Source organism: Lolium rigidum, chromosome 5, assembly GCF_022539505.1.
Source record: "Lolium rigidum isolate FL_2022 chromosome 5, APGP_CSIRO_Lrig_0.1, whole genome shotgun sequence".
Classification (NCBI taxonomy): Eukaryota; Viridiplantae; Streptophyta; class Magnoliopsida; order Poales; family Poaceae; genus Lolium; species Lolium rigidum.
Genome location: NC_061512.1, coordinates 17526533 through 17546006, shown reverse-complemented (window position 1 = coordinate 17546006; position 19474 = coordinate 17526533). Strand labels below are relative to the sequence as shown.

The 19474-nt window shown below is 45.1% G+C and overlaps 3 protein-coding genes across 3 annotated transcripts; 2 read left to right on the top strand and 1 right to left on the bottom strand.

Annotated features, from left to right (window-relative positions):
- The first annotated feature begins 445 nt into the window (after positions 1–445).
- Positions 446–3438, top strand: LOC124651661 (pentatricopeptide repeat-containing protein At1g10270-like). The gene is made up of 2 exons (XM_047190707.1): positions 446–2850; positions 3130–3438. The coding sequence occupies exons 1-2, from the start codon at positions 446–448 to the stop codon at positions 3323–3325; spliced, it is 2601 nt and encodes an 866-aa protein (XP_047046663.1). The 3' UTR covers positions 3326–3438.
- A 1908-nt stretch (positions 3439–5346) lies between these two features.
- Positions 5347–10248, bottom strand: LOC124655679 (ureidoglycolate hydrolase-like). The gene is made up of 12 exons (XM_047194537.1): positions 10051–10248; positions 9816–9901; positions 9366–9440; positions 8909–9037; positions 8558–8644; positions 8232–8434; positions 8051–8153; positions 7877–7968; positions 6375–6437; positions 6043–6283; positions 5822–5862; positions 5347–5604 (listed from the first exon to the last, which is right to left on the bottom strand). The coding sequence occupies exons 1-12, from the start codon at positions 10246–10248 to the stop codon at positions 5507–5509; spliced, it is 1416 nt and encodes a 471-aa protein (XP_047050493.1). The 3' UTR covers positions 5347–5506.
- A 284-nt stretch (positions 10249–10532) lies between these two features.
- Positions 10533–17635, top strand: LOC124651662 (flowering locus K homology domain-like). Its single transcript, XM_047190708.1, has 7 exons — positions 10533–10625; positions 11076–11533; positions 14830–15076; positions 15777–15925; positions 16003–16293; positions 16402–16590; positions 17250–17635. The coding sequence occupies exons 2-7, from the start codon at positions 11090–11092 to the stop codon at positions 17439–17441; spliced, it is 1512 nt and encodes a 503-aa protein (XP_047046664.1). The 5' UTR covers positions 10533–10625; positions 11076–11089; the 3' UTR covers positions 17442–17635.
- The last annotated feature ends 1839 nt before the right edge of the window (positions 17636–19474 follow it).

The window sequence follows — 19474 nt, the reverse complement described above, 5'->3', positions numbered from 1 at the left end:
GTATCCTTTTGTCAGAAATTTGTTTTTTTGTATTTCCTAAAATTTAAATTATTTTTTACTGGGACTTTTTTGCATACACTTCTCATGAACATATCTATCTACATATTTAACGCCGTAATTTTTGAAAACACAAAAATGTGAGATTTTAAAATTTTCAAAAAGCTAAAAGTGGAGGGAGCACTGGCACCCACGTGCACCAAATTCATGTCCAAACTAGCAAAACCTGTTTTTTTTTTAGCTTGAACTACTCTCACTGGTTGGCGCACAGGGAGTTGTTGGGCCCGAAGGGTATCGGGTCCAGATGAAATGGAAGCCCAAGCCCAAGCCCAGAGATGAAAGGAAATGGTGTTGGCTTGATCACGTCGCCTCGCCGTCCACCGAACACGAACCCTGCCTGCCTTGTCTCTCCACCCTGCTCCTCCGCCGCCGCCGCCGCCTCGGAACCATGGCGGCGCTCTACCGCCGTCTCCTCCTCCTCAGCCGCCTCTCCCAGGCCCCATCCCACCTCCTCACCCGCACCACACCCCATCCCGCGCTCGCCCCCCCGCTGCTGCTCACCCCATCCCGCCACCTCGCCTTCTCCTCCGCCGAGGAAGCGGCCGCCGAGCGCCGCCGCCGCAAGCGCCGCCTGCGCATCGAGCCGCCGCTGCACGCCCTCCGCCGCGACGCCTCCCCTCCGCCCCCGCGGGACCCGAACGCGCCACGCCTCCCCGACACCACCTCCGCGCTCGTCGGCCCGCGCCTCAGCCTCCACAACCGCGTGCAGGCCCTCATCCGCTCGGGCGACCTGGACGGCGCCGCGCTCGCCTCCCGCGCCGCCGTCTCCTCCCGCGTCCGCCCCACCGTCTTCACCTGCAACGCCATCGCCGCCTCCATGGTGCGCGCCGCGCGCCACGACGACGCCGTCGCGCTCTTCGACTTCTTCTTCCGCCGCTCCGGCATCGTGCCCAACGTCGTCTCCTACAACACCCTCATCCTCGCGCACTGCGAGGCCGGCCGCGTCGACCACGCCCTTCTCGCCTACCAGGAGATGCTCGACGGGGCCACCTCCTTCTCCCCCTCGGCGGTCTCCTACCGCCACCTCACCAAGGGCCTCGCCGCCGCCGGCCGCATCCAGGACGCGCTCGACCTCGTGCGCGACATGCTCAGCCGCGGCCAGGGCGCCGACTCGCTCGTCTACAAGAACCTCATCGACGGCTACATCCAGCTCGACGACTGGGACAGGGCGTTCGAGCTCTTCGCCGAGCTCCGCGAGAAGACCACCGTCTACGACGGCGTCGTGCACACCGGCTTCATGGAGGGCTACTGGAAAAAAAGCATGGACAAGGAGGCCATGGACAGCTACAGGTCCCTCCTCGACATGAACTTCAAGATGACGCCGGCCACCTGCAACGTCCTCCTCCAGACGCTCTTCAAGCACGGCAAGCACAAGGAGGGGGACGAGCTCTGGGAGACCATGATCGACAACCACAACCCGCCCAGCTTCATCGGCGTCAACAGCGAGTCCTACACAGTCATGGTCAACCGGTGCTTCAACGAGGGCAGGTTCCACGACGCCATCGAGGTCTTCCACAGGCTGCCCAGGAAGAATGTCCAGTTCGACGTCGCCTGCTATAACAACATCATCGGGAAGCTCTGCGAGAACGGGATGCTTCCGGAGGCAGAGAAGCTGTTCGAGGAGATGGAGAGCAAGTCGGTGCTTCCCGACGTGTACACCTACACCTACCTCGTTGACTCGTGCTTCAAGGCTGGTCGTGTGGAGGACACCATGCAGTATTTCCACAAGATGGCGGATGGGAGGGAGCACGGGCCAAAGTTCAATATCGCTTTCTTCAATCGCATGTTTGAGGGGCTTACGGAAGGTGGCCGGATCGAAGATGCCTTGAAGGTGTATGGAAGGATGTCTGACAAAGAGATTAAGCCGTCCGCAACCACCTTTGAGATCCTCGTCAAGGCAGCCTGCAAGGAAGGGGAATTGGATAAAGCGCGGGACCTGGTCAGGGACATGGCAAGAGGCGGCCTTGTCGCTCCAGCCGAGTTCCGTGAGTATACTGTTGAGATTTTCAAGAATGCTGATCGCCAGGAGGAGATTGAGCAAGCTTTTGAAGAAAAGCCAGTGCCAGTGACACCTCAGCCAAGGCCAGAGTTTCGCCCTCGGAGTTCACCTCAGGGACTACCGGGATTTGCTGCATCTAATCAGACGAGGGGTAGCTACGCACCTCAACAAGGCCAGTCAGGCTATGGTTCTCCTCAATCATTCCATCATGGCGATGGTGTACCTAAAATGCTGCAACTTAAGGGGATATCTTCGGAACCCGAACAGCTTGGATATGGCACTCCTCGACCGCAACCATCAGCAGATGTTGCTCATCAGACTCAGCATCCTGGGTATGGCACATCTCGTCAATGGCAGACAGGGTATGGCTCTCACCAAGCGCAACAGCCTGCGTATGGCTCTCAACAAGTGCAGCAGCCAGGGTATGTCTCTCACCAGTCGCAACAGCCAGGTTATGTCTCTCGCGAAGCGCAACAGCCAGGGTATGGCTCTCACCATGCCGGACAGCCTGGGTATGGTGCTCACCAGGTGCAACAGCCTGGGTATGGCGCTCACCAGGCGCAACAACCTGGGTATGGCGCTCACCAGGCGCAACAACCTGGGTATGGCGCTCACCAGGCGCAACAGCCTGGGTATGGCGCTCACCAGGCACAGCAGCCTGGGTATGGCGCTCACCAGGCGCAACAGCCTGGATATAATGTTCATCAAGTGCAACACACTCATCAAGCGCAACAACATGGATATGACACTCATCAGGCGCAACGGCCTGGGTATGGTGCACCTCAGCCATCACAGCCACCTTTTGCTCCTCCTGAATCACCGCAACATGGTGTTGGCACTGCTCGGAGTCTACCACGCCATGGCCAGATAGGAAATCAACATGGACCTTCTCCTCAGGGCGGACCGAAATTCGACACTCAGCCACCGTGGAATTCTGGTGCTCATGAGGCACCACAATCAAGTTTGTGCACTGCCCAGGGCCTGCCACACTATGGCCACAGAGGAAATCAACAGGATCAGTTTAGATCTCCTCAGGGCGGACAAAAATTGGACACTCCGCAGCCACAGGACTCTGGTTCTCCTGAAGCACCACAGTCTAGTTTGGATACTGCTCAGAGCCGGCCACACTATGGCCACATTGGAAATCAGCATGGTCAGTTTGGGTCTCCTACTCAGGGTGGAATGAAATCTGGCACTCAGTCACAGCATGAGGATTTTGGTGCTCACGCATCAGATGAAATGGTTGTCAAGTATGCTGAGCGGTACTAAATTTTTGGCAATTTTGTGCTCGGAAGAAAACATATTCTAAATTAAGCAATAGGTACTGCATGTAGTCCTATATAGACACTGTTATGCTGTTTCATTCCACAACACCCCACCCCCCTATTTCGTCCTGTGTGATTCTGTTTGATTATATTTGTAGACCGCAGTGATATTCGTGGGGCATTGTGAAACAGCTGTTGTCTTTATTCATAACAAGCTGGTGCATGGTTGCAATGCAGGGGAACAGAGCCCAGGCTGCTGGCATTCTCTGTGCTAGGCGTTTCCCCGTTGTTAGCCTTCTACTGCTTGTGTAATTTTAGAGTCCAGCCATGTGGGCGTCTTAAGTAAATAATAACTCTCTTCATAACCTTATTCTAATCTCTGTGTTCTTTGTTTTTGTTTTTCCAATGGATACATAGCCATCTGTTGTTGCCTTGTTGGCTGTTGCCATGTTAACTTTAAATCTACAGTTCCCCAAGGCATCTTTGATTCTTCCGTGCAGACCATATTTGAGTTAACTTTTATCATTGTACAGTAGTAACTAGCAAATAACTTTTATCTGACTGACAGTTTTTTGGGCGTGGACAAACTATATTGTTGTTGCTATCTAAGTTATACAGTTGACTAGATATGATTCCAATCTACTCTGCGTACTTTGTTCATTAATTAAAAATGAAAAACTATCTCCTGCACCTTTGATGTTACGTCTGGGTGAAGCAATTTGTGGTTGGTGCTCACTTCCATTCGGCAACCAATGCACTAACACAAGTAGTAACTGGACCTTCAAAACAGTTTTTTTTTTTGTTGCATCATACCACAAGTTATGAAGCTTTCTAGTATCTTGTGTGCATTTTATTGATTGTTCATCTTTGTGAGTTTTCTGGGAACTTGTTTGCGATTGCTTGATGGGTTAGAATATATATTGTTCTTGTTTCAGGTGCTAGGCTGGGCCATTTTGACTGATAGCCTTCATCTTTCGCTGATGCTTTTGCTATATTCAAGCTAAATAAGTTAGCAAGTCTCGATCCTCTATTCATGTTTTTGGCTTGCTGCTGCAACCACTTTATCAATATATCAAACATAGCCACATAGCTAATGTCAGTTCTGAAAAAATGCACAAGACTATGAACAAAGCACTAAAGGTCATCACCAAGTAGGCTCTTCTGGTACATCCATTTTGGGCAAAAACAGAAGTGGCCCCTTCGTCTTAAAATAACTTGCTCAATTTACAAAAGCATATAGACGCACTTCAGTTATAGGGATAGAGGGAGTACTACTGATCTTCCTGTCTGGCTGCAATTAATCACATATAATTGTTGTCTGTTTACCTATCTATCTCATACTTAGTGTTATGTGTTGGATCCGAATAAGCATTTACTGAATTTGTTGGTTGCATCGATAAAATGCTCATGCAGACAGTCGTAAACCATCGGAAACGTTTCAAACTCTTTGGAATTCAGTTTGACGCAAATATTGTCAGTAGAAGAAAGAGTACATCTGAGTGGAATTCAGTTTGACGCAAATATTGTCAGTAGAAGAGACTACATCTGAGAAATATTGCACCTACAACACCAAACAGTGCGGGTCTCCAAGCAATGTGCAATATATGTGGCTGAAATTTGCAGGCAAAGGAGAGTTAACAAAATTGTAGGGAAATTGTAAAAATGAGAATTTACAAAAGTACTCTCTTCTTTGAATCTACTCTTTTCCAAGATGTTTGATCTATTTCAAAAATAAATATGTATTGAATATAGTTTTTTGAAATGTTGAAGCTGGTATTTTAAAATACCCAACTAGTTTTCCTTTCAAAATGTTATCTTACAATATAAAGATTATAGTAATTATAGTTTTCAAAATATTGGACTTTGTTTTCCCCTAGAAAACATTAGTAGAAATATCGAGACATAGGTTTGAGAAATGATGAACGCATGCCTATGTAAGTAATCTGACTTTTGCAGTACTACACATTACAAACATGCCCTTTAAGCCTCTTTGCCACATAACCATTCTTTGAAAGCAACACACTATGCTGAAATCACATGGCATTTCTTTATATTCAGCCCATCCAAATATTATCGTGGAAGAATGAATCATGGTTTCATATGCATGCGCGATGAGGGACGTCGAGACAGCTGCTACGCAGCATATTATTGGGTACTTCCCTCTTGATTTCTCCCCGTGCCGTGCTCACTCCGATGACAGTTTGGCCATCGTCAAGGCTAGCATCTGAACTCCGTTCGCCATGTCCTCTGGTGATGCATACTCCTCGGGCTTGTGGCTGTATCCTGCAACCATAAAGATGAGTTTAGTACTGTTTAGAAATGAAAATTCTGACAAACACACACAGTATGCACCAGTATATGTTTAGTTTACAATACAGAAACAGAAATCTGGCATGTACTTATGAATTGGTATCAGATTTTATGATATCTCAAGCATTGTCGTATCTTAGTTATTTGAGATAAAGTATGATAGAGTGCTGCGGAGGGGTGGAATACAAACCTTTGTAGCAGGGAATGAAGATCATACCCATTGGTGAGATTCTGCAAAGCAAAGGCATGTGCACATGTCACTCGAGGGTATTCACAATGAAAGCTAGCTAAAATAGTATTTGAAATGAAGTAGAACACCAGATTCCAAATGTTTCTAGCAGGAATGTTTTGGTACAGGTTAGAAATGAGTCCAACAAACGGGAAAATCCTTGTCGGGGCCTCATACTTTACCTGGCCATGAAAAGCGAATCGTGGTAAGCTCTGCTGATCATCAATTTGTATTCTAGACCCAGCTGTTTTGCGGCAATTTCCATCGCGTTAATAACTGATTTGTCGGAAAGAGCAGGTGGATCCTGGTTGATGATCTTGAATTCCGAGAGCTCGACTCCACGGATCTTTGATATGTCAATTGCAGATTGGTGAGCCTTCTCAATGACATCATTCCTTCTTTTCTCGTCAATATCTCTTATATCTGTACATAAGATATTGTGGATTACTGGTTGAAAAAAAAAACTATTTTCCCTAAGGGGAAAAAAAATGTATCGAAAGAAACAGGTTCTTACCAATTTCCAGGTGTGATTTGCTTGGGATGCTATTGATAGCTCCTGGATGTAGCTGCAGAATACCTATAGGATAATAATCTGTTAGTGGAAACGTTTGTTGGCCACTGCCTGCATAAATATCCTCCCACAATCGAAATGCACACAAACATATAAGAGGATCTATCCGAGAGGTTAGAACATTATAAACCATGCTCACAATTTCTATTTGAACATCAAAATATTTGCCTCGCAGAAAAAATGACATCAAAATATTTTCATAGTTTCAAGTTGCAAGTCTAATCTCATAGCTAATATGATACATATTCTGCATTTAATGCATTTCATCCGCTGCACTTTTTTTTTGTGCAGAAGACATGATCAAAGAAAGGGTGTATGCAGACTTTTTTTTTTTTTTTTTTTTGAACAGGGGAAGGCCCAAAAGGGCCTAGAAGCTTTCATTAAACAGAGGTGGAGTACATTTTACAAAAGGGTCCAATAGAAAAAGGAAAAGTACAACAGAACCCACGCATTTTGCACTGAAGACCTTAGAACGGAGATGAAGAACGCGATCCGGTCCTGCTCCTTCTCCACCTTGTTGTTGCTTCACAGCGCAGTCAACCGAGACGTCGCCGGGGACGCTACCACTTGGGACGAGACGGCGGGAGCAAGCTACGCTGTAGCAGAGAGGCCTCCACTATGGCATACCAGCCTGGAGGTTGAGAATCACCGTCGTTCGCCGGCCGGAAAGAACCGCCACCGACAAGCGAGGAGGGAGTGGTCGCCCTTCGACCAAAAGCGACGACAGCAGGAACTGAGCTGTCGTGGATGAACTCCCAAGAGCAGCTTCAAGACTCCCCTGATTCAGAATCGCCGACCAGCAGCCGCCGGCGTGCAGGCCGCCCACCTCAGGATCACCAAGAACAGAGGAGAGGAACACCACATCCTGGCCGCCAGAAACCGATCTGCAGGGAAAAGGCCTCTTATTGATGGAGGGTCCAGAAGTTCTCCTACCCATCGTTTCCGGCTCCAACCTCCGGAGCGCCACGACAGGCAAGAGAAACAGCAGAAGGCACCAGATCCCGGCCACAAGATCCAGAGCCCACCTCCCGGCATAAAGCCGACGACCGGCATCTCGCCAAAACATCAAACGCCAACCAGATCTACAACTACTATATACATCCCTAACTCCGGCGCCCCACCTAGTCCAACTCCGGCCGGCTACTCCGGCAGGGAGGACATCGGGAAGGCCCGGTTTGGTGGAGGCGACTCTCAACGGGACGGAAGACTCTGGACGGAGAAAGAAAGAAAGAGAGCTATCTATTCGTTGTATGCAGACTAAGATGAAGGCAACTTTAAAATGGAGGCTAGGCATCCTATTAACCAGATTCAAAACATCCAGCTGCAAATCAATTTTTCATGGAGCACATATTCAGTCCAAATATACTACAGGAAACGGGTAGCACAGGCCTGATCTAAAAATAATACACATCACTTAGAAAATAAGCCTAGTTTATTAGACTTACCAACAGTGCCGACCGTATCAATTGATCCTGATTCCAAAACATGTTTCTCAACTGCTAATGCAAGCTCAGCTGCCGCCAATCCAGCATCATTTCTGTAAAACACTTCTTTAGCTCCATACATAAATGTGGGGACGCTTCAATAATAACGCCAAAAAATTGGATGGAAATGCTAACCTCGCGGGCATGAGCACTGCTCCAGCATGACCACCGTTTCCTTCAAATGCCACCTTAATACTTGCAGGAGCAGCAATAGCAGTTACAACGCCAATTGGAATACCTATTGTTAAGAACAGAAGATGTGAGTAAGAATGATTTTGATCCCCACATATATTAATTTAACCAAAAGAAATACAACCTTCTTTTTCCAAGATGGGACCCTGTTCAATGTGCAATTCTATAAAAGCAAAATATGTATCTTGGTTCAAGAACACAGTATGTAGATCCTCTGGGTGTATCTTGTAGCCAGCAGAGTCAGCAGCATCAACAAATGATATATTCTGGCTGTCAAATGTCCCTTTTAGTGATTGAGCTAGTTCCTTGCTCCCTGCCATTAAGCGGCTGCATATTTTGAAGGTGTGCAAAGATGAGACTCGACAAACTAGGACTGTGCCACAATTAGCACAAGCAGCATTGATATCATTTCCTAAGATAACATGTAACTTATGGTAAATGAGGGCGAACCTTCCCAAGCAGCTGATTCCAAATCGTGTAGGCTCCTCTGATGTAAACATAATGACCTCCAATGATCTTTTTGGCTGGAAAGCCGACCTGTATGGCATATGCAAGCCAAGCATGTAAGGTTCGTCTCAAGATGAAAACAACAATGGAGTTTACATTTATAAAGCCCAAGTTGCCCGAAGGTCTGAAAACATGCCAGGTTTTCTTCAATATGGTGACATAACTAAACTAGTATTTGTATAGCTTTATGTGACCTCAGTTAGCCATAACATGGACAATGACCAAATATCAAGCAAAAAAGAATAGAAAAGTATTTCACAAATGGTGAAAGATACTTATAGGCAGCATTTGTACCGTTGTAGCACACTGATTGCCTCAAGAGCACCCAGAACGCCAACGACCCCATCATATTTGCCAGAAAATGGAATGGCATCAACATGAGAACCAGTTGCAACTGCTCCGAGATCCACCTCAGAACCCACCCTGTAGAAAAGTACGCAGTGTTACAGTGTGAAACATAATTAGCCAGCACAGATACGTTCCTTTGGGTCGTATCCTAACATGTGTCATAAACGGCACATCATCTTACGCTCCCTTTGGTATCATGACAAGAAATTATGGTTTGGCAACTCAAGCAAAGGAAATGAGCTGCATGGTAAAGTTACTACTCCAAGTCTCCCACCATACAAAGCAGGCAACTTCATCAAAACTCATTTGCTAAATAAATGTTTGCCATTGCCCATCGCTAACGACTTCCCAAGTCAGACAATATACGAACAACAGAAACCCGAGGTACCAAAGATAAACTCACCAGCGGCCAAATATGTTGCCAACTGCATCTTCTCGAACAACAAGGCCAAGTTGTTTCATTATCCCTTTTATATACCTGTACAATAAGAGAAGAAAGCCATGATCAGCATAGGCAGCCACTACAGTATAAGGGGCCAAAAAAATGTATAGTAGTAAGTAGTAACAATTTAAAAAATGGATGGCCACTCTGAAATCAGAAGCAACGTGAATTCAAGCCATAATAAGTCAGATTGATCAAATGTATGTGAATCGAATAAAGCTATGTCGAGTTTCAAATGAATAATGAGATTATTTGGTTTGAAGCAAACTCAGGTTATCCTGCATAGGCTACAGAGTACAGACTACAAAGCAAAGGCAATCGAAGCTATACTATTTTTTGTTGGATTGCAATCGAAGCTACACTGATTGCAACTACTTGCTAACTCTCGTGACCACGGAAGATAGTCCTCACCGCCGAGCTTGCACGTCCCTGTCGCTGTACAGAACGCGCGTCACGGACGGGGCCGGCGAGTCGGAGAACGACGCTAGCTCATCAATCTGCGCAAGGAAAACCCATCACAACATCGCCAACCCCATTCCCTCGGATCACATTCCATTCCACTGGCACACAACCAACACGCGCGCCACTTTCCGCCGGCGCCGGGGCAGAAAATCGAGCCTCCGTGACAGTCAGACGGTTCCTTTACCTGGCGCTGGAGCCCGTCGGAGTCGACGCGCAAGGGGTAGGCGCCGCCGTCGGAGTACACGCGCAAGGGGCCGTCGGAGGCGGTGAAGCCGGCGAACTCCTCCATCGTCCGCCGCGCCGCCGCGTCGTCGCCGTGGCCCTGGGCCGCGGCCTCGGCCGCGGCGCCGACGACGAGGACGATGAGGAAGGAGCGGAGCATTTCCGCTGCTGGCTCGATGAGGTGGGGGATGACGCGACGGCACTGACTGCAGTGGTGCGGTGTGGCGAGGAAGACGACATGAGTCCACGAACTAAACTACTCGGGCGCTATCGGAACGGTGGGGCCCACGGCCCACGAGGGAAGCGCGGCCCGTGAAGATGAGGCCCACGGAGGCCCATGAGAACTTGGATGGGCCGGCCGTCTGACCTGACCGGAGCGAGCTTGATGAGTTAAGAATAGAAGGCGCACGGGCACGGGCGCACCACACGCGCTCCCAAATCCTCTCCCGTGCTCCCTCCCGTCAAAACCCTCTCCGGTGGCGGCGGCGGCGGCGGCGCTTCCTCTCCGGCGAGGCCCTGCTCCTGCATACCTACAAGGTTCGCGCTCTGTCATATCCGTCTCGTCCACCCGTAACTCTGTAGCTTGCTCGCGGGGCGAAGAGCTCGCTGGCGGCGGGGATGGGAGCTGTGACCCCGTGCTCGCGTGGTGGGCTGCTTCCGGTCCGGACGCGCTATTCGGGGTTCCGTGGCTCGGGCGAGCCGCAGTGCTCGGGGATTTATTTAGGGTTAGGGAGGTCGCGCGTGTTCGGCGGCGCTGCTCGGCGACGCGTTAGGGTTTCCCGCGGATCCGCGGTGTGTGCGCGTGTGTGGTTTGCTTTGGTCTGGAGCAGGATTTGGTCGCCTCAGTTGGTGATTTCAGGCTACATGTTCAGTTTTCGTACGCTGTGGCTAGCGTCCCTGGGGTGGGTTCCATGCAGAGAGAATTTACGCTACTGCTACTTGGTTTCGGCTGACGATTTGTTGTTGTTGTTGTTGTTGTGTGCGCAGTGCTCCCAGGGAACATGGACGGGGCTTCTGCTGTCGAGCACGAGATGAGCGAGATCCCAGCTGGCATCACCTCTGACGAACAAGCCAATCCTGCTACCAATGCGCAGGAAGAACCGGAGATGCCATCCGACGAGGAACTCAAGGGCCAAATCAACGAGGAATCCGGGGACCTGAACGAGGAAGCGCAGGCGAACGTGAACGATGGGAATGCGGAGGACCTCGAAGAGCCGGCGAACGTTGCGGGCGGGGAAGCTGGGGCGGAGCAGCTGGCTGATGTGGAGATGGAGGAGAAGAAGTGGCCGGGGTGGCCCGGGGAGAGCGTGTTCCGCGTGCTGGTCCCTGCCCAGAAGGTGGGCGCTGTCATTGGCCGCAAGGGGGAGTTTATCAAGAGGATGTGTGAGGAGTCCAGAGCTCGCATCAAGATCCTTGATGGCCCGCCAGGTGTTCCGGAAAGGACTGTAAGTTCTCTATCCACTTGCATCGTGTTGAGTTGTTGTTAGCATCATAATGTTTATGATGTCCAAAGTAGCTGTGGCCTTGTAGGCATCTTGAATACATGTCCAAAGCCGAGTCTACCCTGTTGCTTTTATGACTAATTCTTTCTGGTTTAGGAGAACCATGCATGTATATGATTTCCTAGTATATTGGTAAATATTTTTCGTTGTTGTGGCCATCTTCTAAAATCAGTGTTCAAAAAATCGGCCGATTAACCAGTTAACTGGCCGATTAATCCCTACTTGGAGGGTCACCGAGTAGCCGATTAACTGATTAATCGGCCGATTAATTGATTAACTGGCCGATTCGCCCATTAATCCCCTACTCTCCAGCTGACCGATAAGTTACCAGTTAACGATTTCCCCAACATTGTCTAAAATGAATGTGCTAGGTATTTCTGGATCGCTTTAGGTATATATGGGTTGCAGTATAGTGGTTACTTGTTTTTGTGGCTATCTTAAAGGATCAATGTGCTAGGAGCCTAGGAAGTCTTTCATTTATATTGACTCAAAAAAAGCATGTCTTTCATTTATGGATAGCTATAGGACTGTACATCACCTGACAGTTGTATTCTGTTTTTGTGGTTACCTTCTCAAGGTCCTTCTTACAAGTTTTTCAGAAGTCCAGAACGTTTCTGTGTCATGTCATGGGGTATGTTTGGATGGTGGTCAAAGCTCACCTTACAAACTTTGTAGTCATGACCCAAAAGTTGGTCTTATGGTCGCCAATTTTTTTTGGCATGCCAATGGCTCTTTACCCACTCTAGTTCATTTTTCTTGCTAATGTTGGCCAACTTATAAGCAACCAAAACCTCAACATTTTTTTTTTTGGGTAGCCAAATATCTGGCAGGGCAAACTTGTGCTAAAATCGAACTTACCCTCAATGTGCTACGATTTTAGGTGATTAGTAGATGTCCATAGTAATTGACAGATTAAAGCCATTATAAGTCTCGTGAACTTTATAAAAAATCTTAGACATGAAATAGAGCTGGTTTCTGAAATTTATTACTGTACATTGCCATTTAACATACATTTGTAGTTGCAGATCGATGTTGCTCTAATTAGGAAGTACTAAGTGTTCAACTAGGAATGCCTACTTTTCTTGAGTTCTCAAGAGATGCAATTTTGTTCAGATTCTTCTTAATGATTAAAGATAGTTAGACTGGTGAATCTGGGGCTTACTGTTAAACCTGATGGAGGGCTCATAATTTATAAGGTTGGGGCATCAAATATATTACATCAAACTTTTTATATATCTGGAAACCTGTTGACACCGTGGCTTATCTGGAAACACCGCAACGACTGCGTTTTTAATGGAGCTCAACCCTCTGTAAACAGAGTTGTCACCAACATCAAGGAGGAAGCCGCAATTTGGGCAAGAGCCGGAGCACAAGGTCTCTGTGTAATGCTGCCGCAGACCTGGGTTGTGCACTAAGCTGTATTTTTGGTTTCAGTTCTTGGCCTCTTAGGAGGCGTGTAACAACAAACTCTATCTCTCTTTTCAATGAAATGAAACGCAAAGGTTTTTGCGTTTTCTCAAAAAAAGAACTTTTTGTATATGATGTGGATAATGAAAAATAATTTAATAAGAACCACTTTCTAAAATGGAACAGCTATATGCCTTTGTTGCAGCAAGGAGCAACATAATATTATGTTGTTGCTTTAACTAGTTAAGTGAAGTTCTAACTAAGACTTAATTTAGGCAGGAGACAGCTATGGATAATTCCTGTTTTCTACATAGATCAAGTAATTGTTGCACTTAGAAATACTAGAAAAGAATTGATTGGTCATATGGTAGCACTGTTTTGGGCCAACGTGCAAACATCATGTATAAATTATAATGTCAAAATCTTAGCAAGCTCTTAGATTTAATCATGAAGCTTGTGGATTGTTTTTGGTTCATGCTACAAAAAGAGCTGATCAGTTATCAGCGTGAATACTGATGCAAATCTATAATCCATACTCATGGTACCAAATTGTTGTCTACAACAGTGCAACATAAACCATACTCATGCTACGATTCATAGAAATTTCTGCACAAGTAAAGAACCTCTAGTACTATAAAAGAGCAAACTATATGAAGAATGACACACTTAAGTGGAAGACTTAATAGTGGCGATAACAGTAACAAACTAATCTTTGCAGGTTCTCACTGCAGTCTAAGGCCTCAAGTCAAATCCCTTTTTCGTATCCAAAATAGACGAACAGTCATGGTTACCAGAGTTCAGTTTTGTGCTCCTCTGCTGCAAATACGATTTTAAGTCTTTTCAGTATTGGATGAAGATCACTGTCAAGAAGCTCCACATATTGGCTGGTAATTCCATGACCCATTTGATTGTTTGGCCAAAGGGAAATCAGTTGGCAAGGTTTTACGGGGGCAAAATAGCTTAATCCTAACTATTTCGTAATCCCTAGATGGTTCTTTCAGAAAATGACCATATCTTAAAAAATTGAAATTATATAAGTGCATGCCCATCAACAGCAAGTAAACATGCCATGTGGTACACTTTCTGCAATATGCAAGTAATTCGTATCATTCCCGGTTAACAAATATAACAGTTGATATTTAAATGATAAGCAAATCTATCCAGTTGGATGAAGAACTTTCTGGGAATATAAATGTATGTTGCTCCTTAATGGTTAAAACAAGGCTCAGTTATTCTGTATCTCTGCATAACAACTTCACCATCAGATGTCATGATCTTATTTACAATTTTTAGGATATGCAACCACAATGTAAACTCATGCGTTGGCATTGTGTTTGCTTCAGTATGCAGTAATATTTTACATCTGTTTGGATTTGTTGACTAATTTGAGAAATGTAACATAATTTTTACCAGAAAGAGTAACCATTATTGCATTCCACAGTGGATCACAGCAATGGACCAAACATGCCCTAATTAACCTATCTTGGACAAATTGTGCTAAAGTAGGAAATGCTTGATATTCTGAAACCTGCCCTACTGAACATAAGCTCTTTTGGCCTTGGCTGAATCAGATGCAGGATGTTTACAGACGTGGATGCCCTTCAAATTTTTTTAGCAGCATGCATCATTTTGATTATTCTGTTCTTGGGGTAGTGGTGTATTCATTTCATTGAACTAATGTAGGATGGAAATATATGTTCTATCCTTGCTATGACATGTCTCCTCAATGCTTGTGCATATTGCTACTAATTAGTGTTTCCTGCATTATCCATCTGTATGCAACATATTTTTGTGCCTGCTTGCTGACATCTTGACTGTTTTCTTGTTTAAAGGTAATGATTTCGGCAAAGGATGAACCGGATGCACTGGTTCCTCCAGCTGTTGATGGTTTGCTGAGAGTACATAATAGAATAACAGATGGTTTAGATGGTGAATCTGAGCAGCCTCAGCGAGGTGCTGGTCCTGTAGGGCCAACACGTCTACTTGTGCCAGCTTCCCAAGCTGGCAGCCTGATTGGCAAGCAAGGGGCAACCATTAAATCCATACAGGATGCTTCAAAATGTGCTCTCCGCATTCTTGGTAAGATCTATATTTCCCCCGCGTTGTTGTCTCAGTTTGGCAATGCTTCTCCATATTTCCACCGTATTGTAGCTCCTTGCTTCTCCTCTACTAGGCCATGCTAGATCCGTGAATTTTCGTTTGTAGTTTTACTGGCTATACACAATATGCAGTTTGTGTCATTTAACTAATAAGCTGTATACATTGTGACTTGTCTTGCATGATTGTCATTTTTCTGGTATGAATCAGGTGGTAGGCACCCTATGTAGGTATCATGTGTACTTCCAAATGTTACATAGTTTATTTGTTGAGTGAATTATGAACATAGAAAATTGCAATGTACTATAATCTGGTAATGCTCATGGTTTATGATTAGCGTACTTTGTGAATCAAGCATTTTCTTATTTGCTAAAAGGATTTGAAAATTATGGAATTCTTGGACATGCATGCATATTGCATAGAAGGGACAACAACTGCTGGGTGATACTGTAGATGCTAGAATCTGATATTTAAGATACATGCAAGAGTGTACCTAACATTTGCCATCTCCCTTGGCTTGGCGGCGTGATAATTCTAGCATTGTTTCTGTATGCACCTTTCTGCTTGGCTTGTTAGATCATGGCTGATCAATTGTACAGAAATTTACGAGGCTTAGTTTCGCATGTACGCTCTCATGATGCATATTTAAAGCGCCACATATTTAACATTTTCTCCTTCACAGAGAATGTGCCACCTGTGGCATTAAATGATGACAGAGTTGTCGAGATACAAGGTGAACCCAATGATGTTCACAAAGCAGTGGAACTGATTGCAAACCATTTGAGAAAATTTCTTGTTGACCGTAGTGTTCTCCCTCTGTTTGAAATGCAGGTAAGTGAATTCTGTTATGCAGTTTATTGTTTTGCTTGGATGCAGTATCCGATAAGCATAACTTGTCTTCTTGACAGATGAAAGTGCACAATGTGCCCAGAGAACAACCTATGCCTGCGCCTCAGCAGTGGGGTCCTCCTCCACCCTGGAGTCATCCACCAAACATTCCTCCCAGTGGCCCTCCTGGTTATGGCGGGAATCAACATTTTATGCCTCCACGACCACAAGATAACTATTATCCTCCTCCTGATGCACACCCTGTGGAAAAGCAACCACACTACGGGATTTCTTCATATGGGCGTGATGCACATCCAACTGGCGCTCCTCCTTCCTCAGGGAATCAACACCTACAACATGGGTCTTCCCAAGTTAGTTGCTATAAATTTGACCATTATGAAAACATGAGGTGTTTGCATGCCTATTAATTCTATCACTTACACTTGTTTTCTCCCATATTTGTTTGGTTTTATTGTCAGATTGCCCAAAAGATGCAAGTTCCTCTTTCCTATGTTGATGCTGTGATTGGGTCTGCTGGTGCCAATATTAGCTACATCCGCAAGCATAGTGGTGCAACAGTAAGTATTCAAGAAGGTGTTCCTGGAGAGATGACGGTCGAGATTGTAGGGAGTGCTTCACAAGTTCAAACTGCTCAGCAGCTGATCAAGGTATTTCAGTTTGTTCTCTTAAGATTGCATCAGTTTCCACGTGCATTCATCATCTGCATTCTGGCTAAAAAAATACATGTGTGATGTGGTGAGGATCTGTTTCCTAGTCTAGTTCTCATATTGTGTCATCATCGTATATTTAGCAATGTATTTAACGTAGACCACCTGCCATGATATTACTACTTGTTCCGTTGGATTGAACGTAGGAGGCAATGTATTTAACCTAGACCACCTGCCATGATATTACTACTTGTTTCGTTGGATTGAACGTAGGAGCACGAGTGCACGATTGCATCCATAGTCCGTAGTGCTCAATTGATTTGCTTTACCTATAGGATGTTCAATATACATAGACATAACTTTGAATCGAAAGTATCCATACACTTGAGATATGCATGCAAGATGTTGCACAAATTGAAGAGTAAAATCCTTGTTGCACTTGAATCTGTGTTTAGGTAGATACATGCTTATTTTCCATGGTTGAAATTACTATCTCAGAAGCTACAATACTTCCACTGAATCGTCCCATTCTACAAGAAAATCCAACCAATACTATCATTTATTGTAAAATACCAATTTCTGTCATCCATTTTTCAATTGCCTCATTGTAGAAGTTGCTGTCTTCTTTCTAATCGATCATCCCCATCCTTTCCTTGCAGAATTTCATGGCTGAAGCTTCTCCGCAAGTTCCTCCACCTGGTCCTGCTCCCTCCCAACCACTTGACTCGAGCTACAACTCATACCCGCAGTATGGAGGACCGTCGTATGGATCCCCTCCAGGCAGTGCAGGTCCTGCCCCTCACAATGGAGGAAGCTATGGCGCGCACTACCCGCCAAACTACGGTTACTAGCTGTGGCATCAAAAACTCTAGGGTTTAGTGACGTACTTGGTTTTGTTGTTCCGCCTGTTAATCTGTTGAGAACGTGAGAGATTATTAGGTTTTCCGATCTTCTGGTGGTGTAAACTCCTCTCTGACGCCAGTGACAACTGTTCTCTGATACATTGTTTACTTGCTTTTCGGCATGCTGTAAACTTAGTCATTAACCTATCTAGTTCTGGTTGCCGCTATGCTGCTATCACTTGTTTCGGTGGCGGAAGTTGATTGAATGTTTCTTTAGGCAGCTGCATTTCTGATCGGAGTCCAAAGCACTGAATCTTTTCTGAAACTACAACTAGAGTCTAGAGGGTATTTCTGAATAAGAACAAGTTACTCTACTATCTAGTTTCAATAGAAAGTTTACTAATAAGTAGCTAATTAAGCAGAACACAATCGTAAACCCTGAATTTAAAAGTCCATTAACGACTAAAGATTTTCATCCAGGTTGACGAGCAGAGTCTTGTGCTTTGTGGGCAATCTTTCAGAATGTGTCAATGTAGTCAATGATACATCCTACTCGCCACTGTGTGGCCAAAACTTCAATGATACATCCCACTCGCCACTCCAATGCCTACATCGTACTGCTCTTGCCCTCATTTCACCCTTTACTGCCTCATCTTCTTCACTTGCCTGCCGATCTAGTGTAAGCTTTTTCAGCTATTTGTAATTCGCGATTGAATCACGAAACGCGCTACTTCTAATGTAAGGATTGCTAAAAGGCTAATTTGGGAAAAGGAACCCATTGTATGGGAAATACTTCAAGAGTTATAAGGGGACATCCTGTACTGTTGAATAGAGCACCTATCCTGCATAGATTAGGCATACAGGCCTTCCAACCCACAAGTGTTGTATATATAGAGGTATGCTGCACCAACCTCGCTTGCCAGTTAATGCATTAAAAAGCCACTCCATTTGATCCCCAACAAGTGTTGGAGCTTTAGCGGAAATTCAATTCGGCTCCCAGGTGCGTATGCTCCCTCTACCAATAAAACATATTTCGAAGTGTGAAAAAATTGTGACAAAAAATTCTACATGTACATCTCCATAATATATGTGTGTGCGTCAAATTTCACGAAAAAATAATTTATTTTGTGGTCTATGTAAAAAAGAGAAAACTTATCCTGTGAAAAGCATTGTTTTTAGCACTAAATTTTATTTTTTTACACACGTCACATGATAAGTTCATTTTTTATGAAACGACTTTGTGAGCGCGTAGCACGTGAAGATGTACGTGCGAATTTTTTGTTTCAAATTTTTTAAAATTTAAAACATGTGTAATATGCATTTCAAAATATAGGGAGCATATGCTCCCATGTTCCAAAACACCATACTACTTTAAACTAAAGCCTGATATTTATTATGGATCAGAGGGCAAGTACCCCAAAGTTTCAGGTTTATATTATTTTTAAAAAATCAAACTATGTCAAGTTTGATCAAGCTATTATAAAAAATCATTAACATGGAAAATAAAAATTAATATTATTAGATAAATGATGAAATATATTTTCATATGGTATCTACAAAATATCATATTTGTTGATCACTTATTAAAATTTGGTCAAACCTTACTTGATTTGACTTTTTTTAAATATAAGTTTCAACCGTTGGGACGGAGGTAATATATTAACAAGATGGCAACTTGTAGCAGAACTGGCTTTTAATGCATTAAAAGAGCCACTCTATCTGATCCATGATAAGTGTCAGAACTTTAGATCATACAAAATTAAACTGGAACCTGATATTTATTATGGATCGGAGGGAGTACATGTTACAAGATGGCGAGGAAATTGTTGCCCACATCCGATGGATGGACGGAAACAACAAGTCGATTTCACCCTCAACAGCAGAAGAGTGTAGAAGCAAGGGCAACCATACGATTTTTGAACTGAACAAGAAGCAAGAAGTAATAAATCACACATACATTCAGCGGTAAAGTCGTGTGAATGATGGTGAATTGGATATCGGCACCAAGCCTGCCGCCTTTAGTGCATGAAATTTCATACGCA